The sequence below is a fragment of the Macrobrachium nipponense genome, chromosome 22 (assembly GCF_015104395.2).
Source record: "Macrobrachium nipponense isolate FS-2020 chromosome 22, ASM1510439v2, whole genome shotgun sequence".
NCBI lineage: Eukaryota > Metazoa > Arthropoda > Malacostraca > Decapoda > Palaemonidae > Macrobrachium > Macrobrachium nipponense.
In genome coordinates this window covers 61696470-61721257 of record NC_087213.1, presented here as the reverse complement: position 1 = coordinate 61721257, position 24788 = coordinate 61696470, and the positions used below count along the sequence as shown (strand labels likewise).

General features: G+C 44.0%; 1 protein-coding gene and 1 long non-coding RNA gene across 2 annotated transcripts in view; one reads left to right on the top strand and one right to left on the bottom strand.

Moving 5' to 3' along the window:
* Nucleotides 1-24788, top strand: part of LOC135198711 (CD2 antigen cytoplasmic tail-binding protein 2 homolog) — a 73649-nt gene that overhangs the window by 11484 nt on the left and 37377 nt on the right. The window contains exon 2 of the mRNA XM_064226562.1: nt 17723-17957. Coding sequence (XP_064082632.1) covers nt 17723-17957 — 235 coding nt within the window. The remainder of the gene's footprint in view (nt 1-17722; nt 17958-24788) is intronic.
* On the bottom strand, nt 9541-10290 carry LOC135198407 (uncharacterized). The gene is made up of 4 exons (XR_010310798.1): nt 10262-10290; nt 10041-10133; nt 9818-9913; nt 9541-9705 (listed from the first exon to the last, which is right to left on the bottom strand). It is a non-coding gene; the product is annotated as an uncharacterized LOC135198407 (long non-coding RNA).

The window sequence follows — 24788 nt, the reverse complement described above, 5'->3', positions numbered from 1 at the left end:
CAGATATACAATTTCTGGATGTTTGACTCTTCGTAGACGTCTATTGCTTTTTTCAGCTCGTTGAAACCTGAAAACATCTGTTTTTTGCCGGAAACTTATATATTATTACACGGTTCAGAGGAAATTCAAAAAGATATGAAGTACGTAGATAGATTAGTTTAGTTTTATTTTTCATGTATATAGTCAAAATCTAAGTATTTTTAAGTATTATTGTGATTTTTTTATATTTTCATATACCGTCAAAATGTTTTGGTGCTTTGGTGATGACAATATGGTGCTTCACTTTGACATTTTTAATTGAACATGTTCAGCGAAACAATTCAGTTTGACTATTATTACTACTGTCGCTGATCTTCTAGTGTCATACCTATAGCTCTTAGCAACAGTGTACGGCAACTGCTGCATGATTAGCAAACTGCCATACCTACAGCAAGTCAGTAGTGCAATACGGCACCATTGACAGAATCTGACATACCCCCACTACACTATGTTATTTGTAAGACAGGAAGTCTAAAATTGATGCATGCGCAGTTCACTGCCGTACCAATATCTATCGCAATCCGGGATACGGCTGCCGTACCAATATCCTGTGCCTTTATTGAATGCATTGAGGTTTTATTGAACGCTTTCAATGTTTTTTCTTAAAGGTTTGTGTTTTTTTTTGTTGTTAAACCATTTAAATATCGAGTGATTAGGCTAAGGGGAAAATTCAGCAAACAAGGTGTGTCATGGGGGAGATTTTTCCATAGCTTAAACTAGGGTACTTGGTCCTTATGTTAGTGTGTGGTATTAGTTTGAAAACATTCAGTACACTTACCTTGATCTGAATAAGGATTGTCAGTGGGACTGAGGTCTTTGTATTTCACTTGTTTTGTGTTTACCACCCAACCCTTCCGTGAAAACCTTGCTCTCCCACTGGTCCCTTGAATTGTAGGGTATAAGGGCAGTATCCACTATCTCTAAAAGTCCTCATTAGCTAACACAATGAATGTCAGAAACATTCAAAGCGCACGCTAAAGTATAGCAAAATGATATTGTTATGATACAATAAAGTTTTATACATACTTACCTGGCAGATATATACATAGCTATTGACTCCGTCGCGCCGACAGAATTTCGAATTTCGCGCACGCGCTACAGGTAGGTCAGGTGATCCACCGCGCCGCCGCTGGGTGGCGGGAATAGGAACCCATTCCCGTTTTCCATCAGATTTTTTCTACACCATCTGTCTCCTGAGGGGAGGCTGGGTGGGTAGTTTAATTGTATATATCTGCCAGGTAAGTATGTATAAAACTTTATTGTATCATAACAATATCATTACTTTTTTACATTCAACTTACCTGTCATATATACATAGCTGATTCACACCATTGGAGGAGGGTAAAGACAGCTAATAACTGATTTAACAGGAAAACACAACAATCGTTGTAGGTATTAATAACATAAAACCTTGGTTCCTACCTGTTTAGACTGAAGACTTCATGGTTAATGCCCAGGAGTCTGCTTAGTCTCAAGAGCCTCAGCGAGATATTGATCTATTGCTAAGAGTTCTTGTAGGTCTGCCAAAGGGGTCTTATCCACTTACTTGGCCGATCCTATAAGGGCTATGTCAAAGGGTTTCAATCCACTTATATGACAAGAACCTTTTTTTTTTTCTAAGGAGCACAATCCCGATCCTGATCACCTTAACCTAACCAAATGTTGTATCTAAGATTGCAAGAAGTCATCCCCGGACTCCTTGCAAACAACCAAAAAACTCAATCACAATATTTTACACCTAATTCTTTATGAAAAATAAATAAAAATAAAACAAATATAAATTTCATTTGTACTACCTTCGCTTGTAAGACCTATGCACATTCTCATACTGTCAAAAGCACCAAAAGCCGCCTGTGCTAGCCCAAGCACTCTTGTCAGCAGAAAAATCCTGATACTGTCTTAAAAGGAGAGGTCCCTGTACGAATTTAGACAATGTCTTTAATCCTACTCCGTTTAAAAGGCACATTTCTAGTTCCTCACTAGCAAGGGCTATGGCCGCCTGTGCGACACCAAGCGCTATTACCATTAGTAACACAAAAACTGCCTCAAATAGTGGAGATCTCCGTAATCAAAGACACCGTTTTTATCCAAGCCTATCCTGTAAGATAAACTCAAAGTTCCTTACCTAAACAAGGCCATGGCCGCCTGTGCAACAACTAGCCGTCAGGTAAGAAAGTTAGAGCCCATCCCACCAGTATGGTATGGAAGTATTAGACTTTTTCATAAAAGTTTAAGGATCGTATGTGTCCTCAGTCCCAGCACTGTATCCGCAGACACAAAAGGACCTAGAGAGAAGCACTTGTCGTAGGTAATTTTAACATCTCTAAGATAGTGGGATGCAAATACCGAGTTGCATCTCCAATAGGTCGCATTAATAATGTCCTTCATGGACATATTCTTTTGGAATGATAATGATGTTGCCACTGCTCTTACCTCATGAGCTTTAAACTCGTAATAATTTAAAAGGAATCCTCTGCACAATCGCTATGAGCTTCCATAATCACACTACTAATAAAATATGCTAGCGCATTCTTGGACATTGGTCTTTTCGTGTCCCGAACTGCGCACCATAGACTTTGTTTACATGCCTTCAACTCTTCTTTCTTTTTAAGATAGAAACCTAAGAGCTCTAACCGGGCATAAAGTTCTTTCAATTTCGTCTCCATTAAGTTTGAATGACTTTTCACCTCAAAACTCCTTGGCCATGGTTTCGAAGGGTTCTCATTTTTGCCAAAAACAGAGTTTGAAAAGAACAGATGGCTGCGTCTTTCTTAAAACCCACCTGAGAATCTAGGGCATGGATTTCACTTATTCTCTTAGCCGTCGCTAAGGCTATGAACACACTTTCTCGTCCAATCCCTGAACGAGGCACGGTCGGGAGGTTCAAATTTTTCTGATGTAAGGAATTTGAGCACAACATCCAGATTCCCAACTTGGCGGAGTAGAGGATATAGATTTTGACGTCTCGAACGATCTTATGAGATCGTGCAAATCTCTATCCTCTGCCAAGTTTAAGCCTCTATTTCTAAATACCGCTGAGAGCATACTTCGGTATCCCTTTATTGTCGCTACGGACAGATTGGATTCCTCTCTCAGGAATAACAGAAAATCTGTTATATTGGGCACCAGAGGTATCGGAGGAGGACAGCTTATTCTTCCTACACCATCTTCTAAACACATCCCACTTCGATTGATAGACCCGGATAGTTGACGATCTCCGGGCTCTAGCAATTGCTTTCGAAGCCTTGCTTGAAAAGCCTCTCGCTCTGACCAACTTTCGATAGTCGAAAGGCAGTCAGAGCGAGAGCGGGGAGGTTTTGATGGAACCTCTTGAAGGGGTGGGTTGTCTGAGAAGATCTATCCTGTTTGGAAGAGATCTTGGATAGTCTACTGTCCATTCCTGTACCTCTGTGAACCAATCTTGGGATGGCCAAAACGGGGCGATGAGAGTTAATCTCGTCCCTGTTGATGCTACGAACTTCTTCATCACTACTCCTAGCAACTTGAATGGAGGGAAAGGGAAAGTAAGCGTCGAGTCCGACCACTCCATAGCATGGCATCCACCGCTATCGCGCTCGGGGTCTTCTACTAAGGAGCAGAAGTTCTTATCCTCCTCCCTTTGACAGGAACGTCGCAAACAAATCAATCTGCGGCCTCCCAACAGGTTCCACAGACTTTGGCAGACTTGCTCGTGCAGAGTCCACTCCGTGGGGAGAAACTTGTTTCGTCCTGCTGAGCCTGTCTGCTCTGATATTTCTTTCCCCTTTCACAAATCTGGTCAGGAGGGTAATATTCCTCTCCTCCATACAAGACAACAGATCCTTCGTTATCTCGAATAGGGCAAACGAGTGCGTCCCCCCCTGTTTTTTTTGATATAAGCCAACGCCGTGGTGTTGTCTGCGTTGACTTGAATCACTTGATTTCTTACTTCTGACTCAAAGAATTTTAATGCCAGAAACACTGCATATAGTTCTTTGGCATTTATATGCCAATCTCTTTGTTCTTTCTTCCATTTGCCAGAGACTTCTCTTGCCCCTAGAGTCGCTCCCCATCCCGTTTCTGAAGCGTCTGAGAACAAGATTTGGTTTGGGTTCCGAACCTCTAGGGACACTCCCTTGTTCTCTTTGAGTGGGAGCAGCCACCACTTTAGGTGTTTCTTCACCTCTAATGTTACCGGAAAAGTGTCCGACAGATGGCCCTTCTTCCAAGTCCAAGATCTCTTTAGGAAGAATTGTAGAGGCCTTAGATGAAGTCTTCCTAGGGATACAAATTGTTCCAGGGAAGAAAGAGTCCCTAGAAGGCTCAGCCACTCCCTGGCTGAACTCCTGTTTTCATACATTCAACTTACCTGTCAGATATATACATAGCTATCGACTCCGTCGATAGCTATGTATATATCTGCCAGGTAAGTATGTATGAAACTTTATTGTATCATAACAATATCATCTTTCTTTAGGAAGGATGTAACTTTCTGAATCCCCCGAAGAATCCTTTCTTGGGACGGAAAAACCCGAAAATCCCGAGAATTCATCTGAATCCCCAAATAGACTATGTCCTGACTGGGGGTCATCTGCGATTTCTCGAGATTCACGAGGAAGTCCTAATTCCTTTGTCAATTCTAATGTTTTCTCAGATCCTCCAAACATTGTTCCTGGGATTTTGCTCTTATCAGCCAATCGTCTAGGTACAGAGAGACGCTTATGCCTTCCAGGTGTAGCCATCTGGCTACGTTCCGCATCAGGTACGTAAATACCTGTGGAGCCGTGGAGAGGCCGAAGCACAAGGCCCTGAACTGGTAGACTTTCCCTTGAATCACAAACCTGAGATACTTCTTTGATGACGGGTGAATAGGAACGTGGAAATATGCATCCTGCAGGTCTAGAGAGACCATCCAGTCTCCTCTTCGCAGGGCTGAAAGTACCGAGGCAGAAGTCTCCATCGAGAACTTTTTCTTTTCCACATATTTGTTCAGAATGCTCACGTCCAAGACTGGCCTCCATCCCCCGGATGCCTTTGGAACTAAAAACAGGCGGTTGTAAAACCCCGGAGAAGAAGGATCCTGAACCTCTTCTATTGCCTCTTTGTCCTTCATTCCTATCACCATCTGAAGAAGTGTCTCCCTCAGAACAGGGTCCTTGTACTTCGCCGACAGTTCCTTTGGGGAATTCGACAAAGGTGGTCTGTCCTGAAAAGGTATAATGTAACCTTTCCCCAAGACTGCTAGCGTCCAAGGGTCGGCTTTCCTTATCTTCCATTCCCCTACGAAGTTTAGGAGCCTGGCCCCTACAGATGTTTGGAGGACCTCGCTGCTACTTTGATTTCTTGAAAGATCTAAAGGAGGACCTTCCTCGCTTTTCTGTTGTCTTCCTTTTCGTTGGAGGACGAGAGGTGGAACCTCTCCGAAAGGGCACTACCGGAGTACGAGTAGTCTTCTTCGCTACTGGTACTGTTGGTCTTGATTTCTTGGAGGATTGTACTAATAAGTCTTGGGTTGCCTTTTCAGCAAGAGACTTTGAAATCTCCTTCACCAAGTGCGAAGGGAAAAGGTGCTCCGAGAGAGGAGCGTATAACAGGGCTGACCTTTGTGAAGGAGAAACCGCTTGGTTAGAAATGAACCAAATAATGATCTCTTCTTCACTACTCCTGCTCCAAATAGAGATGACAATTCTCCCGATCCATCCTGAACCGCCTTATCCATACAGGATAAAATGCAATGTAAAACTTCAGGTTTCTAAAACATCTGGTTCATTTGCCTTCTTGGCCAGCACTCCAAGGGACCAATCCAAGAAGTTAAAAACTTCTAGTACATGGAAAAGTCCCTTGAGGTGCTGATCCAATTCTGACATGCTCCAATATGCTTTAGCTGTATTCAAAGCATGTCTTCTCGATGCTTCAACCAAGCTTGAAAATCCACCTCCGCGGAAGATGGAAGCATAAGCCCCATCGCTTCCTCTGTCCTGTACCATATTCCCCTCCTACCTCCGAGCTTACATGGAGGAGTGCAAAAAACTGTCTTCTGAGCTTCCTTCTTCACCTTCATCCAATTATTTAAGATTGAATAGCCTTCTTCATTGATATGGCTGGTTTCATTTTTAAATACGAAGACGATTTAGGAACCTTCGTACTGGAGAACAGAGATCTCGGGGAAGAGGAGGAGCTCGGGCCAGGCTTAGAGTAGTCTCCAAATTCTTGGTAGGAGAAGAGAGGCTAACACTTTGTAGTTAGATATCCCCTCCCCCCATTTGTTTCGGGGTTTTCTTCCTCCGACACCTCATCCAACTCCATCCTAGAAGGAGAGCGAGCTCTTTTATTAGATTCTTTGTCCGTGGACATATTCCCTATAGGAGAAATACTCCTAGAAGGAGAGAGACTGACAGATCTAGAAGTTCTCCCTTTCTTATCCGCACCAACCAAAACATCCATGAGACATGGTAGGTTGAAATCGTAACCTTCGATGTACCAGGTTGCTTCCTTGCATTAGGGTTTCTACTTGTAGGAGACTCGCTATCCGAAGACATTACATGAAAAGATCTTCTATTACCCCTTATAACTTCTCGCTCTTGCCGCTCTTCATGATCAGCTGGCGCCTTGCGCCTGGACTGGCGCTTCGCGCGGTTGGTTTTTTGAATCTTCTCGCGCGGCTGGCGCCTCACGCTCGGCTAGCGCTTCGCGCCTCGCTGGCTGCCGTCCTTCTTGCGCGGCTGGGCGCCTCGCGCCCCTCGGGGACTCGCACTTCACGCCTGGTTGGCGCTTCGCGGCCGTCTATCGCGTCGCGTCTGGCTGGCGCTTCGCGCCTGTATGTCTCTTCGCGGCCGCCTGGCGCCTGGCTAGCGCTTCTCGCCTGGTAGGCGCTTCTCGGCAGTCTGGCGCATCGCGCCTGGCTGGCTCTTCGCTCCTGGCTGGCGCTTCGCGCCTGGCTGGCGCTTCTCGTCTGGCTGGCGCTACGCTCCTGGATGGCGCCTCGCGCCTGATTGTCTCTTCCTGCTTGTAGGAATTCTCACGCGCGGCTGGCTCCTCGCGCCTATTCGTTTCCTGCGATATCGGATAGGGCCTGGTTGCCGCGTCGCGCCTGATTGGAGCCTCGCGCTTACGTGTTAGTTCTTTGCGGCTGACTGGCGCTCCGCGCCTGGCTGGCGCTTCCGCGCTCAGGCCTGGCCGCTATTCGCCGCTCGGCTGGCGTCTTACGAACCCTGGCTGGCGCCCCTCGCGCTCCCGAACCTCGCGGGTCTGTGAAAAATAGACCCTTCATCCGAAGAAGAATCTTCTTTTCTGGGAGGTTGATAATAAGGGTTCTTCACAGGAAGATTAACATCCTTTCTTCTTGGAGGATCTCTCGAAAGAACCCCGACTAGAGAAGCAATACAGGCAGTCCCCGGGTTACGACGGGGTTCCGTTCTTGAGGCGCGTCGTAAGCCGAAAATCGTCGTAAGCCGGAACGACACTTGGAAATATGCCTTAAACTAAGAAAAAGTTCAAAAGAGTTAGACCTTACCTGTGTGACATGCAAGTATTGCATGATGTGTAGTGTGTTATTTCAATGGCAAAGGATGGTTCTTGAAGGTATAATTCTTTATTAAACTCTTGTGACACTATAAAGCACAATGTACTACACTTAATCCTTAGGTTAGATTATACACTAAACACTATATTATGCACTGTACACTACGTAGTATGTATGTAGTAATCCTTTGGTAGATCCTGGAGTACACTAAAATCCCAGTCTGGTAGCTCTGGAAGGTAAAAGTATTAACACAATTAGTACAAAATACTACACAAAGTCCTGAATGCAATATGTAAATTATAGATATAAGAGTAAAGAGTTAATGTATGTTATTAATTCCTAACTTTTTAGTTTATAATTCATTTACTTTGATTATATCAAGAGTAAAAAAGTTAATGTATGTTAATTAATTCCTTACTTTTAGTTTTATAATTCCTTACTTTAGGTTAATTAATTCCAAGATTAAAAAGTTAATGTATGTGAATTAATTCCTTTTACTTTTTGTTTAAAGTTGTCATGCTATGTAACCCTGGATGCACAAAGTCTTATGTGGCCCCCATAGCCTACATCATTCAGGGGGTTCTGGAATGTACAAAAAATAATTAGTATGTCAGTAAGTACTCTATGCATAGTAAGTTACATACAGTAATATGCACCATACAGTGGTTTAATATCACATATATAACATGTATAAAAACTTAGTTAATGTATGTTAATTAATTCCTTACCTTTAGTTTAAAGTTGTCGTGCTATGTAACCCTGGATGCACAAAGTCTTATGTGGCCCCATAGCCTACATCATTCAGGGGGTTCTGGAATGTACAAAAATAATTTTGTCAGTAAGTACTCTATGCATAGTAAGTTTACATACAGTAATATGCACCGTACATGGGTTTAATATCAACTGGTATGCATAGTAAATGATTGGTCCCCTACAACCACCCCCTTTTCAGCAGGGAGTGTACAGTATGTACGTAATTCCATGAGGGGACCTTGATCACTTATCCCTATGAGAGATCTTGGTCACTTTTTTTTAGTATGTACGTATAAAACTTACTTAATGTATGTTTACTACTATGTATAATTCCTTACCTTTATGTTATGTAGTAACCCTGGACAAAGTTTTATGTGGCCCCATAGCCTGCATCATGGAGGGGGTCCTGGTTTTCTGGAATGTACCAAAAAAGTATCAAAGTTAAGTCATGTTATGTATGTTTAGTAAGTTACATACAGTAACCATACGTACAGTGGTTTATAACATGTATGTACATAATCAAACTTGGTTGGAAATTCCTGTAAAAAAAAGTTATGTACGTATGTAATACTACTGTATGTAAAAACCTTACTGTTCATACTTTGTTACACTACATGTTACATGTGATACGTATACTTTCCTGAAGGGTTTTTTCCATCCAAAAATGGTGCTTCTACTTGTAGTTATCCCTTGATGACACTTGTAGTAGTAATTTGTTAGTAACAACCTGGAGTTGTGTGAAAAATGTTGGTTCTGGAAGGAAAAAGTAACAAATTAGTGTACAAAATATACACTACAGAAAGTTTGTGAATGCAATATGTTAATTACTGTAGATATATCAAGAGTACTAAAAGAGTTAATGTATGTTAATTAATTCCTTACTTTTAGTTTAAAAGTTGTCGTTCAATGTAACCCTGGATGGACAAAGTCTTATGTGGCCCCTACCTACATCATTCAGGGGACTCTGGAATGTACAAAAATAATTTTGTCAGTAAGTCCTCTAGCAGAGTAAGTTACATACAGTAATATGCACCATACAGTGGTTTAATATCACATATAACATGTAGTATAAAACTTAATTTAGAAATTCCTTACATAACTTACCAACTTTTAGTGAGTCTCAAAGCTGTTACCTAGGTTGTGGGAGATGGAGGTGGAGGTGTAGAGCATTCATGATAAGGATGCATTCCAAACCTAACTTCAGTGTGCTTATCACAGATAACAGGCTAGGATGATGGCAGTCTGGAATGAAGAATTAATATTAAAGGACAGTATGTAACCACTTAGGTGTACAAAATTTATTGTACGTATGCAAACATTAAACACAACTGAGAATTCCTTACCTTCAGCAAAATGAAGACATGTAGGCTATGTAGAGGTCTGGTTTATGTAAGTCACAGGTGCATGCCAGTCTGGAATGATAATGTAATAGTACATATGATTATATACGTAGTATATATTACATACATAACATGGTTATTACATATGTAATAATAAAACATTAATAAAAAAAAATGTCCTTACCAAATTCTAGTGGTTGGCTTGCTTACTGGGATGGCCATATGGTACATGAGAGTGGGTGGCTGGGCTATGGAGTGGGATGGGCAGGTGCTTGGGAGTCTGGAATGATAAAAAATATTATAAAATGATAGTTACTACTACTGTAAATACTGCACATGTTATTACTGTTTGACATAGTAGTGTGTAATACGTATGTTCAATATAAAAAATGAAGAATTCTTTTTACCTGAAGGAATGGGAGAGGTGATACTACTCGTATCAACTGATTTGGGCTCTGGAGAGGTGATACTCGTATCAACTGATGAGGGAACATCTAGATCTGGAAAGAATGATAGGGTACATAATATATTATAAGGTGGATGTAATTGTAGCATATGTACACTTTTAATAAAATTTCTATTAGCAATTTATAAAACATTTTATTCACAAATTGTAAGGATTCCTTACCTGATGTATAGGGCGAGGCATCAAAACCATGAAGGCTCAGGGTCTCTGGGTCACTGTCACTATCAAAGGGGTCTGAAATGAAAAAAAAAAAAAAATAATAAGGTTATGCAACATCAAACACATTGTACCACTATGTAAGTTAGTGTACGTATGTATGTAGGGTGTAAACAATTTCCAACATGAAAATGAGAAAAATGAAATTGCTTATCTCCTGATTGTACACGTACAGGTGGGCGGGCTGATACAGAGGGTCCAGGTACAGGGGGATCTGGAACTGTCACAGGTAGTACAGGGAGATCTGGAACTGTCACAGGTAGTACAGGGAGATCTGGAACTGTCACAGGTAGTACAGGGGGATCTGGAACTGTCACCACTTCTGCAATAAAATTACAAATGATGAAAATTAATGAAGTTACAATTTACTCTTACATTTAGTTGTTTTTACATTAAAAAATTAACACATTTTAATATGTACACTATGTAAACACTAAATAAATAGTAAAACAGTTCAGAATTCCTTACCAGGACTAGGAGTGGGAGGTGGTGGTACTGGAGACTTGTGAAAGAAAGTGTCAAGCCTGGACTGCACACTTCTCTTCGTCTGCTTCTCCTTCAGGGTCTCCTTGTAGAAAGTCACCAAATCCATGATTCCTCTCTTGATTTTGTCAACCTAGAACGTTAGGGTCTTCTGCCTCAAAAGAAGCCAAGGCTCCTCTCCAGATGAGTAAAACCCTCTGACAAGCCTTTCACAGTTAATGACCTGGGTTTTGGCTCTGGTGCCGCCTCCTCCTTCCTCAATCAATTTGTTGTTCAAGTTCAAGTAAGTCCTCTGCAGACAATTCCTCTCCATGGGAAGCCAGCAGCTCTGTTACATCATCAGGTTCAAGATCTAGTTTCAGCCTCTTGCTTAGCCCTACGATCTTCCTCGTCACAGTCTCGACGTCTTCTGCCTGGTCAAAGCCTTCAAAACTGTGCACAAACTGTGGACACAGTTTCTTCCAGGCCCCATTTAAAAAGTGGTGTCTTCACCTCGTCCCAAGCACTTGCAATATTTTTCACTGCATCAGCAATGTTGTAGCCCTTCCAGAATTGCTTCAGTGTCAACTCCTTGTTAGCTTCTATGGCCCTCAAAGCAAAACGTATGGTCCTTCTAAGGTAGTAAGCCTTGAAAATTAGCTATTACTCCCTGGTCCATTGGCTGTATCAGCGATGTGGTATTGGGTGGGAGGTACACCACCTTCACATTAGGATGCATGTCGCTCAAATTTGAAGGTGACCAGGGGCATTGTCCAGGACTAAGAGGGCCTTAAAAGGCAGACCCCTTCGAAGTCAATACCGCCCTCTTCACTGCTGGCACGAAATGGTCATTGAACCAATCTTCGAAGACCATTAAGGTAACCCAAGCCTTCTTGTTTGATTTCCAAATCACAGGGAGTTGACTCTTGAAAATGCCCTTGAAAGCCCTGGGATTCTCGGCCAAATACACCAGCAAGGGCTTTCAGTTTCAAATCACCACTTGCATTGGCCCCAAACAGCAAAGTCAGTTGCTCCTTTCCAGCTTTATGGCCAGGTGCTGACTTCTCCTCCTTGGAAAGGTACGTTCGATTTGGCATTCTTTTCCAAAATAATCCAGTCTCATCCACATTAAAGACTTGGTCAGCCGTGTAACCACCACCTCCTTAATATCTCAGCCAAACCACCTGGAAAACTTTCTGCTGCTTCGCTATCAGCACTAGCTGCTTCACCTTGCAGCTTCACATTATGCAAATTTGCACGAGCCTTAAAACGGTTAAACCAACCTCTACTCGCGGGAAAATTCACCACCAGCACTGCCTTCGCCAAACTTTTTCACTACTGCCTCATGCAGCGCTCTAGCCTTCTCCTGGATCACACTTAAGCTCACCGGAACACGTCGCTGGTTCTGGTCCTCCAGCCAGATCATGAGCAATTTCTCCATTTCAACAATGCTCTGGCTACGTTGCTTCTCGTTTATCACCATTGACTTCATCGGTGCAGCATCCTTAACATGCTTCAGAATACGTTCCTTGTCCTTCACAATGGTTACCACCGTGGTCCTGCTCAAGCCTAAAGAACGGCCTATTTCGGTGTTAGTTTCTCCCTTCTCCGAACGCTTTATCACGTCATATTTGACCTCCATCGTGATGACCTTCCTCTTCTTGGATGAACTATCATCGGAGGAAGTACTTTGGCGTTTAGGAGCCATTGTAAATTTGCGAAAATGGCAAGGAATTTCAGGAACGTCTTAGCACACAACCGACTGAACTTCAGGCAGACACGCGATTGAAGTGGCGTCCTTTCGTATTGTTACGCTTGGCGTCCTCGACCGTCCGATGTCCGTTGTTCGGTCAATTTACCATACATTTGTTTTAATAGCGTTATTAATTTATGCAACCTCCGCTCAAAAACTAGTTTCTGCATATGAGGTATCGTTTAAAAAGCATAACAAAACGTCGTAACCTTGGAATTTGTGTTGTAATCTAACAGAAACTTAGTTTTTTTAATTATGTACTGGAAACAAGCAATGATTTTTTCATTATATTTGCGCTTTTGGACTGTTTTAAACTGCGCATCCCAGCTAGTGTATTTCATTCGCCCCGCCAAACTAGTTCCGCATATGCGGCGTCAGTAAAAAAATTCAAAAAAATACAAAAAGAAAAAAAAAAAAGTGTCAAAAATCATCATAACCTCAAAATTTTTGTTGTAATGTAACCAAAAACATATTTTTATTATATACTGTGCTAAACTATAAAGGATTTTTATCATAGCATGCGTTTTTTAAAAGCGTCGTTAACTCGGAGCGTCGGAAGCGTCAGCGTCGTAACCTCGGAACAAGCGTCGTAACCCAGGACGGAATTTCCATTGAATATTTAAGAAAAAGCGTCGTAACCTCGGAACGTCGTAAGCCGGAACCGTCGTAACCCGGGGACCGCCTGTAGACTCTTGCATATCCTTTAATATCTTCGTCGTTTCTTCTCTCTGGTCTAAACGAGAGGAAGGAGAGCCTTCTTTCTCCATTCCCCACAACTTATCGGGAGAAGCCAAAACCTTTGCTCTCTTATTCTCTATCGGGGAGTCCTCCGAAAAACGTTCCGGACTCGAGTTTATGCCCGATTCTTCCCAGATCCTCTTCAAGGGACAAGAACGATCCGCTGATCTCCATCCTCTTTTAGGTGAGAACTCCGATGACGAAAAACATTCACTAGCGTAGTAACCGCTTTTTCTAATGCGTTCTCTGGCAGTCTGTGACGTTACAGATTCTGCCGAAGAGACGTCTGACTGGTGGGGATCCTCCATAACCTCCGTAAGGCTTTCGACATTCCTTCTCCTCTGGGCTTGGGAGCTTGAAAGAGGTCTAGGCCTGGGAGCGTTGTGAAGCCAATCAGACGCCTCCTCCACTTCACTGGGGAAATTCACATCACTTTCCACAGCACTACTTTGCTTACCTTCTATGGCAGCCATTTTACGCTCCATTTTCATAAGCGCAGCTTTAAGGCTTGCTATCTCCGAAGCAGAGTCCGTAGGATCTGCATTCGGAGAAGGACCTGAAATATTATAAGGAGCGTTCATAATGTCAGAGGAGGGTACAATATTACTCACCAAACCACTTGAAGATTGAGAGCTAGGCTTGGTTTTGGAAGATGACTTCCTTAACCGGTCTTTCTCTAATTTCCTTAAATAAGAAGTTAGAGACTTCCACCCTTCAGCACTCAAACTCTCACATTCATGACAAGTGTTATCCATCGAGCATTCATACTTCCTGCATCTTTTACATACAGTGTGAGGATCAACCGAAGCTTTCGGCATTCTCACCTTGCACCCTTCATTCACACACATTCTCACCACACTTCCAGAATCAGACATCATGATGAAAATTCCAAGCCAAAATCCAAATAACGATCCACAAAAGCGTATGCCAGTACAACGATCCAAATACGTCACCAAAGGGTCCAAAACGATGATCAATTGTATCCAAAAACGAAATCCAGCCGGAGATACCAACAACGATGTTGCCAGTATGGCCGACAGAAAAAATCTGATGGAAAACGGGAATGGGTTCCTATTCCCGCCACCCAGCGGCGGCGCGGTGGATCACCTGACCTACCTGTAGCGTGTGCGCGAAATTCGAAATTCTGTCGGCGCGAAGGAGTCAATAGCTATGTATATATCTGACAGGTAAGTTGAATGTATAAAAATGATATTTTCAATTCCAAAACGCAATAATACCACCTAGGTGACCACTTAATAGTAGTAGGTCAAAAATCTAGAAGAAATACATCCTAATCAATTCTTTTCTTAACTTTACCTAAAGTTTCTTACTCTGACCTAGCACCAAATCCCTCCAGATTAACAATGGAAATAAAGATAAAGTAGAATGGTAGGTGTGAACTTTTTCTTCAGAAACTTGCACTGGCCTAGGTCACCCTTAACAGTAATAGGTCAAAATTCTCACTGATCATGCTAACTTATCAAAAAGAACACATGAACTGCTTGCATTATTTGAAATCACTTATTTAAAATAATTTGGATTTCAACCTGTTTAGCTTTTGTTGTTTGGGAGTTAATCTTGAAAGTGTTGCACAGGTCGTATTATGTAGATTTGTGATCATAACAATAGGCCTAGGGCATGATCTAAGTTGACTGGACATACGATTGCCTGATTTTATATTTCCTGTGAAAGGGTGATTGGGATTTTGAGATACCACAGTTAAGAACTACGGGGGAGAGGTGATGTGTGACAGGGTTCATGTTGGTGACGAACATAGAAAAATACAGAGGTTTTAAGATATTCTGAAAAACTTTTATTGTGTACAATTTATTGTATGTTCTCTCATGCTCAGAAATCAAGTGTAGGCTATGATATTTTTGAATTTATGATAAAATACACTGTAAATAGTATGTGTATTGAATAGGGTAGAATAGGTTTATTTTGAAGTAGTTTTTTTTTTTTCTGGAAAATTTATATGTAGGATGGGCCTTTTCCAAAATTACCATTGCTTCAAATTATTGTATTATTTTGAGTGATTAGATTCATTTCATTCACACTGCAAACCTCAACCTTGGTAATGTGATGTTTTCTAGAACATTAATTTTTGAGTTTTACCAATTAGGATAATTTATGGTGTATATTTCTGGGACAAGTTTGTATGCATATGTCAGGGTTTTGTCATGTTTCTGAAAAGGCCTGTTACGTAGGAGTATTTCTCAGCATGCATTGTTGACACTCAGTAATATGGTAGTTAATTAAGTGGTAACTTGGGGAATAACCCTCACTCACTTGCTTTCACCAAGTGCTTTTACTTTGCATATTGTTGAATGATGACATCATGCAGCACTCTCGCTGAGTGCTAAGTTGCAGCTTGTGTTGCATGATGAATCACCATGATCGAGTTTATGTGACCCATCAGAGGTTGCAGGTGTTACAAAACAGAACGCTTTCCCCGTTTTGTCACAACCTGAGGATTGAGATAAACTGGGAGAAGTCAAATCTAATTTCCAAGCAGCAGTCAAAGTACCTGAGTGGTGTTTTGTGTCAGCTAGCTCAGTTAGCCCCTTATGGATAACTTGGTGACAATGATCAGCTCCAAGTGATCTTTCCTCCCAGCTCCTGCTGTGAGTGGGGAAATCAGAGCGGATCTCACGATTGCCAGATGACAGAAATCTTTCAGCAGGAGTTCCAGTGAACTTTTCACCTTCCAAAATGTATTTGCTCACAGACGCTACTGGGGAGAGTTTGGTCGCACACCTGAATGGTTTGTTTGTCATAGATGAATGGGCAGAAGACATTGTGTTGATGAGCAACAACACAACTAGTTATGTCAGCTTTGAGAGTTGGTGAAGCTGATATATGAGTGTATGGTTCAACATTCTGTAGAGCTATCAACTAGGGACACCCCAGAAATGAGGAATATTTTGGCAAACCATCCCTCCTTGTTGGCCATTCTCTGTAGGGACCGCATCTGTGCATGTGATCACATATCATCACTGCTACGTATGCTTATGTAGCCCACTCTTCTTTGATGTTTTTTGAAGGTTAGGAGAGTGATTTTCCATGTTTGCTCCTTTCTCCTGTAGAAGAGATATCAGTTTTTGTTCATTTCATTTAAACTGATAATCACTAGGAGCTGTTAGTCATTTACAATATTTGTTACAAGACTTCCAAGGGAGATGTAGATTGGTCCCCTCCTTGTTGGCTAGTCTATATAGGCCACATATATGCTTGTGGACACGTCTCCAGTGCTACACATGGTTGTGTAGTCTAATCTTGATAGGCAAGTACTTGGTGTAAAGGTGTCTCAGTGCTCTTTGAGACTTCGGGATGGCAGTTGGATACGCATACACGATCCCTTGTGTCCTGGTTGTTTGTGCCTTTTAATAACTGCTGATTCTTGTTCTCCTAGTCCCTGTTTCAGCATGAGCTCTCAGCTGTCATTTTCCATACCTGTAGCAGCCAGGGATTGAACAAAGAGAGTAGTGTGGGAGTAGCAAACAGTGTCCACCTTCTCCCAGCCACCTGATTTTGAGTTCTTCCTCTCTGTTCTTTCTGCCGTCTGTCTTGGTCAATTGACCACTATGAAGGTGATGGTAGGGAGTCTTTACTGTGGATGATCCTTTAGGAAAGATCCATAAGTAGTAGTCTGTGGAACAAATATTATCATGCCTGTCCATCTATAAGGCTTCCTTTAGAAAGTTCTTCCAGCAATGGTTTTCATTCAGGAATACCATTACTTCCTCTGGGGGCCAAATGGAAAGACATTAAAGTAGGAGTTGAAGACATGATTATGCCTTCTTCCTTCCTCCTGTCCTTTAGTTCTTCCATTCTGATGTGAAGATCATACCTATAGCCATAGGTACATACCCCATACATACACTGCTGATCATATACTTATAGTTGCTGCTATTTTTACTTTGGCATACCTTGGGTATCATGGGAATAAACGTTTCCACTCTTGAGACCTCATGTTGGTACTCTTTGGAAAAAATTTTATGTCTAGGGTCTATGTATGATGGTTATTGTTCTTGCAACAATTTCATTTGTATGTGTACAATTTTGCCCTACTCATGGTCATGCCCAGTATGTTTGCTACCAGTGCCTGTGTGCTGATTGTGCATGTGTTCTACTTGTGCATACTTGCACACTGTCAATGCTTGAGCCCTGTGCAGTACTGCTTGTGCACTGTCCATAATTGTGATCTTGTGCATTCTACTGTTTTAAAGGCCTGGTCAGGATCCTTATGAATATGTATTAGTGATAAATAAAAATACGTACTGATATCTTTTCCATAGAAGTTTATCAGTGATGTATATTAATTTTATCTTGTATATTTGACATGCTATGGTTTTTTTTATTATTGCTCCGAACATTTCTTTATGAGATTTTACTTTTATATATTTTTTTAGAAATTAATCGAATCAGTTTTCAATTGTCGTCATTATTTTCAGATGTCACTGAAGAGATCATCTGGTCCATACAGTTACGACGATGACGAAGATTACGTTCCCACTAAAAGTGTTAAATACTCTGAAAGGGAAGATGTGATGCCTGTTAAGGAGAAGAAACATACTCTTGATTCAGATGAAGAGGAGGAGGATGTAGAAGCAGCAGCAGCAGCGGCAGCAGCAGGAGAGGAGAATGGCAACAAGAATTATGACGTATTAAAAGATGAAGATATAGAAGGTTTGTTGTACTGACTGTATTTTTTATCAACTAGTCTGGTATTGTAGTAAGCACACCTCCATATCATCTTTAAACTTTTGATATCGATATACAGTGGTCCCCTCATATTCGTGGGATGATGCGTGCCAGACCCCCCGATGAATAGTTGGAACCCCTATAAAATGCTTTAAACCTCCTATTGTGTTAGTTTAAGCTCAAGAAAAACCCACTAAAAATTTTTATACATGGTTTTGTTCATGAAACTTACCTGTCAGATATATATATATAGCTGTATTCTCTGAAGTCCGACAGAATTTAAAAAACTTACGACACACGTAGTGGGAGTCAGGTGGTTAGTACCCATTCCCGCCGCTGGGAGGCAGGTATCAGGAACCATTCCCATTTTCTATTCAGATTTTCTCTGTCGCCAGTACTGTAAACAACTGTTTTCAGTACCTCCGTCTTGGATTTTTGAAACTTTTGGCTACTTAAGTACTATCCCGATTGATTTTTTGGTATTTTGACTTTGGATCGGTAGCTAGGCACACGTTACTTGTGGACTTAATTGGATTTTGGTTTGAGTTTCCTTAAAACTAAGATGTCTGGGTCTAGTTCGGCTAGCGCCAGGTTTTGTAGTAAGGATGAATGTAGGGTGAGGCTACCGAAAGCATCGGTAGACCCGCATACAGTATGTAAGATTGTAGAGGGCATGTGTGTTTGTATGATGATCGCTGCAAGGAGTGTGAATGTCTTTCTGATTCAGCTTGGAAGTCGTATGAGTCCTATCTTCGCAAGTTGGAGCGTGATAGGGTGAGGAGGTCTTCCTCCAGGAGCGTTTCAGAGAGTAAACGTCAGGAATTTTCTTTTACTAACCCTCCTATAGCTTTTGCTTCTCCTAACCCTGTAGTGCCGCCTTCGGGCCTTGAAACAGTGTCTGTGGAGGGTAATGCCCTTGCTTTGATTCTGGAGTCTATTTGCAATCTGGAATCTAAAGTGCTCGCCTTAGAAGGCAAAAGTGAAAGTGCGAAGTGCAGTGACAGTGCCCCTTGTGTTGTGGAGGGTGCATCAGATCGGCCCCATTTCGCCTCTAGGCCTGGACCTCTGCCGGACTCCCAGGTTTCAGGGAGAGGGCATGTCGAAAGCCGAAGGAGGGTTATGCATAACCCCCACCGATCTGACGTGCCTTCGGCAGTCTCTGTTGACGCTACCCAGGCTGCCAAGGAGCGTGCGCGTGCACGCCTCCTCAAGGAGTGCTTCTCGTCATCCCGAGGCTTCCTCCGCGCGCAAGGGGTGGAGCTCTCGGTCGGATTCACACCCGTTGAAAAGGAGCGTTTGTGAACGGGACGCTTTACGTCCTGTGCTTTCTGCTGATCTGCGGTCTACGCCAGATAGTGCCTTCGCGGCCTCCCCGCCGCAGAAGGAGGAGTAGGACATCATCAGAGGATGACTCCTTCGAGCGCCCCAGTTGCTCCAGAGTTTGCTCAGTGGCGGTTCCTGTGAGAAGGAAGAAGGCGTCCCCTCGCCCCTTGTCTTCTCACAGGATCAGCCCCTCTCCTGAGAGGGAGTCTTCTCCTACTGAGAAGATTCTTCGCTCTTTGCATCAACAACTTGCTTGTGTGATTTCCAAGAGAGACGGAACCACGTCGTCAGAGGAAGGATGACAGGCTGCCCATCAAGAGATCCAGACAGTCTCCCTCTCCATCTCCGCGCTCGTCTCTTTCACCTGTATCGTCGCCTTCTAGAGTTCGTGTGGCTCCCCAGCGGCTTTCTAGAGGGTACGAAGATGTTTCTCGCTCTTCGCTGAAGGCAGTTGCTCCTGCTCGTAAGCTTGACACCTGTCGGGAGCGTGACGCTTTTTTGGACGCTTCTGTTGAAGCTCAGCTTGATCTAGACGCTCGGCCGGATGCCAGGCGTGCGCCAGTTGACGCCAGGCGCGCGCCAGTAGACGCCAGGCGCGTGCGAGTGGACGCCAAACGCGCGCCAGTAGAAGCCAAGAGTGCGCCAGTGGACGCCAGGCGCGCACCAGTTGACGCTCGGGTGGACGCGGATGTGGACGCTCGTCGACACCCGCGCATTCTTGATGACACTCTTCAAGTTTCTTCACGCCTTCAAGAGGTGCACCATGTTCCTTCTTCGCTTTTACCAGCTTATGTATCGGAGTCTTTGATAGAAACTCGTGAGTCTGTTTTACCTTCGTCTTCGCAACAGCGTTCCGGTTTAAGACTTGGACCTGAAGGTCTTGTACCTTCACTAGTTCCTCCTACTTCACCTGTGTCGGAAGGTGAGGTGAGCGGGGCTTCAGAAGAAGCTGATGATGAGCAACCACTTGCGCCTGTCTCTTCAGACTACCAGGTCTTGACCCGCCTTCTTCGGTCTGCATTCGGAGACACTTTTCAACCTGCAGCTCCTTGCTCTCCCCCCTCTCAACTTTCGTCTTCGAAAGTCAACAAGGCTTCGGGGTTTGTAAGAATGAAGAAGTCCCTTTCGACTAAGAGGGCTTTTCGCAAAGTCCACGATTGGTTGGAGCGAAGGAAGGCTCAAGGCAAGACCTCTTTTGCTCTTCCGCCTTCTAGGCTTAGCGGAAAAGCAGGGATGTGGTATGAGACAGGGGAGGACGTCGGTCTCAGACTTCCCTCTTCTGCACAAGGAGACTTTGCAAGTCTAGTGGATGCCTCGAGGAGGTCCCTCCTTTCTTCCTCCAAAGTGACATGGTCTACAATGGAGATGGATTATCACCTTAAAGGCCTTTTTCGTACGTTAGAGGTCTTTAACTTCTTGGATTGATGTCTTGGAGTTCTAGATACCCAGTCTCGGAGTCCCGGCTCGATTAGCCTTTGGGAGCTGTCCAGCGTCATGTCGTGTATGGACAAGGCCGTTAGGGATGGTTCGGAGGAGCTGGCTGCGCTTTTTTGCACAGGACTCTTGAAGAAGAGATCCCTGTTATGCAACTTTACTGCGAAGTCGGTTTCTCCCTCGCAAAAGGCAGAGTTGCTGTTTGCTCCTCTTTTGGATCATCTCTTCCCCCAGGCCATGGTTAAGGACCTTGCAACTAGTCTGCAAGAAAAAGCAACGCAGGATCTCCTCGCCCAATCGTCTCGAAGAACTGCAGGCCCTTCGACTTCTTCGGGAGTTCCGAATTCAAAGAAATCGAAGCCCTTTCAAGGTGGATCTTCCTCGAGACCGGCCCCTCGAGGAAGAGGCACTTCCAGAGGCAGAGCCCCTGCGCTTCCAAAGGGCAAGAAGTGAACAGGAAGTCCTTCAGTCACCGGTAGGAGCCAGACTTCGGTTATTTGCGGAAGCCTGGAGAGAGAGAGATGAGGACGCATGGTTGCTGGACATCTTAGAAAAGGGTTACTGTATCCCTTTCCTGAAATCACCCCCGCTGTCTATGATACCCAGGGATATGTCGCCCTCTTACTTGGGGGAAAAACAACAGGTTCTTTTCGATCTGCTCAATCAGATGATCGAAAAAGAAGCGGTAGAACAGGTCTTCGACCTGGAATCCCCGGGGTTTTATAATCGACTGTTCCTGGTGCCGAAGCAGTCGGGAGGATGGCGACCGGTCCTAGATGTGAGCAACCTAAACCTCTTTGTCATCAAGCAGAGGTTCAAGATGGAGACGCCTCAGTCAGTGCTTGGGGCTTTAAGACTGGGGGATTGGATGGTGTCACTAGATCTCCAGGTCGCATATTTTCATGTCCCCATCCATCCCCAGTCAAGAAGTACCTGTGAGCAACCTAAACCTCTTTGTCATCAAGCAGAGGTTCAAGATGGAGACGCCTCAGTCAGTGCTTGGGGCTTTAAGACTGGGGGAATGGATGGTGTCACTAGATCTCCAGGACGCATATTTTCATGTCCCCATCCATCCCCAGTCAAGAAAGTACCTGCGGTTTGTCCTGAAGGGGAAGGTTTTTCAATTCAGGGCACTCTGTTTCGGACTGAGCACGGCACCGATGGTCTTCACCTTATTGATGAAGAACATTGCGAGATGGCTTCATCTGTCGAAAGTCAGGATCTCTCTCTATCTAGACGACTGGCCCATTTGAGCCTCCTCGAAAGCCCGGTGTCTGGAGGACTTTCACACGACTTTGACGTTAACGAAGTCCCTGGGACTTCTGGTAAACTTCGAAAAGTCACATCTGACCCCGTCACAGTCCATCGTCTATCTGGGGATTCAGATGGATTCAGTGGCTTTTCGGGCTCTTCCGTCCCAGGGGCGACAGCAACTATGCTTAAGCAAAGTGTCAGCCTTTCTTGGGAAAGAATCATGCTCGGTGAAGGAATGGATGAGTCTGCTGGGGACCATTTCCTCGCTGGAGAAGTTTGTTTCCCTAGGGAGGTTGCACCTCAGACCTCTTCAGTTCTTCCTGTCGGATAACTGGAAGCACGAGGACGACCTGGAGGTGATCTTGGAGATCTCAGAAGAGGTGAAAGAACACCTAAGATGGTGGTTCGATCCGTTGAAGCTTGCAGAGGGAGTTTCCCTCAAGCTTCAGAGCCCCGACCTAGTGTTGTTCTCCGACGCGTCTACCACGGGGTGGGGAGCGACACTAGGGGGGAAGGAAGTGTCAGGCACCTGGAGAGGGGAACAGGTGTTCTGGCACATAAACCTCAAAGAATTGGCAGCAGACTATCCAGAAGTTGGCCAGAGCGAGAGGTTTTTCAAGACCTGTTGCAAGAGCAATCGCCACTGCAAGGAGAGCTTCCTCTCTTGCAGTGTACCAATCCAAGTGGGCTGTTCTCAGGAGTTGGTGCAGAAAGAAGGGCATTTCCTCCACCTCAACCTCTGTGAGCCAGATAGCGGACTTCCTCCTTTACTTGAGGAAGGAGGTGAAGCTGGCGGTGCCAACGATAAAGGGCTACAGAAGCGAGCTGTTGGTAGTCTTTCGTCACAGAGGGCTGGATTTGGCCACAACAGAGACCTTCATGATCTCCTAAGGTCTTTTGAGACTACGAAGGTACCTCAACCTAAAGTACCATCTTGGAACTTAGACGTAGTTCTTAAGTTCCTTATGTCCAGCCATTTCGAACCGCTTCACACGGCTTTGCTTAGAGACTTGACTAGAAAAACGGTTTTCCTAACTGCTCTGGCGACGGCGAAGAGGGTTAGCGAGATTCAGGCTATAAGCAAGCATATTAGGTTTAAGAACCACAATGCCGTTTGTTCTTTGAGCCCGACGTTCTTGGCAAAGAACGAAAACCCTTCCAACCCTTTGCCTAAGACATTGAGATTAAGGGTTTGATGGAAATCGTGGGTCGAGAACCAGAAAGAGTCCTGTGCCCTGTCAGGGCTCTCAAATTCTACTTAGAAAAGACGAAGGACTGTAGAGGACCTTCTGGTAACTTGTGGTGCTCTGTCAAGAAGCCAGATCTTCCTATGTCTAAGAACGCTCTAGCGTTCTTCTTGAGAGACACCATTAAAGAAGCTCATTCCTCGTGCAGTGACAGTGATATGAGGCTTTTAAAAGTGAACGCCCACGAAGTGAGGGCTATTTCTATCTCGGTAGCCTTTCACAAAAATATGGCACTCAGTGACATTTTGAGTGCCACCTTTTGGCGAAGCAACTCGGTGTTCGCTTCACACTACCTGCGGGAGGTGAGAACAACATACGAACATTGCTATTCGCTTGGACCATACGTCGCCGCAGACACTGTTTTGGGGGCAGGAAGTAGCACTCATCCTATCCTTTAGTGGTTAGGTGAGTTTTATTGTTGTGTGTTTTTGGTTGTGGGGTTGACCGCCTGAGGCGGATCTCCCATCCTTTAGCCTAGTTTAGTGGGACTAACCTTTGGTAGACTAGGCCAGGTGGTGTTTTTATTGCTTCGTTGTCCTCATTGTATGGTCAAATGGTCTAGTTACATTGTGGTCACGCCCCCGTTGACAGATCATCTAGAGCGCACCAGCTACACAGGTCACTACCTTGCTGGCAACTCTAGTTAAGCAGAAGGAGACCGTAAAAGACGTACACGTGTACGTCCCAGTGCTGAAGGGGTTAAAGAAGCTCATTCTTCGTGCAGTGACAGTGATATGAGGCTTTTAAAAGTGAACGCCCACGAAGTGAGGGCTATTTCTACCTCGGTAGCCTTTCACAAAAATATGGCACTCAGTGACATTTTGAGTGCCGCCACCTTTTGGCGAAGCAACTCGGTGTTCGCTTCACACTACCTGCGGGAGGTGAAAACAACATACGAACATTGCTATTCGCTTGGACCATACGTCGCCGCAGACACTGTTTTGGGGGCAGGAAGTAGCACTCATCCTATCCTTTAGTGGTTAGGTGAGTTTTTAATGTTGTGTGTTTTTGGTTGTGGGGTCGACCGCCTGAGGCGGATCTCCCATCCTTTAGCCTAGTTTAGTGGGACTAACCTTTGGTAGACTAGGCCAGGTGGTGTTTTTATTGCTTCATTGCCCTCATTGTATGGTCAAATGGTCTAGTTACATTGTGGTCACGCCCCCGTTGACAGATCATCTAGAGCGCACCAGCTACACAGGTCACTCATTACCTTGCTGGCAACTCTAGTTAAGCAGAAGGAGACTTGGGTGACAGTAATCATGAAGTCAGCTATGCAAACAGGTAAGGAACCAAGATATCAATCATATGCATGTATATGTTTCGTAAAATCCTATTCTGTCTCTTCTCACCTCCAAAGGTGGGATTCAGCTATATATATATATCTGACAGGTAAGTTTCATGAAAACAAAATGATCTTGTAATGATACAATAAAGTTTGTTCATACTTACCTGGCAGATATATATATTCAAAGTACCCACCCACCTCCCCTCAGGAGACAGTGGGAATAGAAAATCTGAATAGAAAATGGGAATGGTTCCTGATATCCGCCTCCCAGCA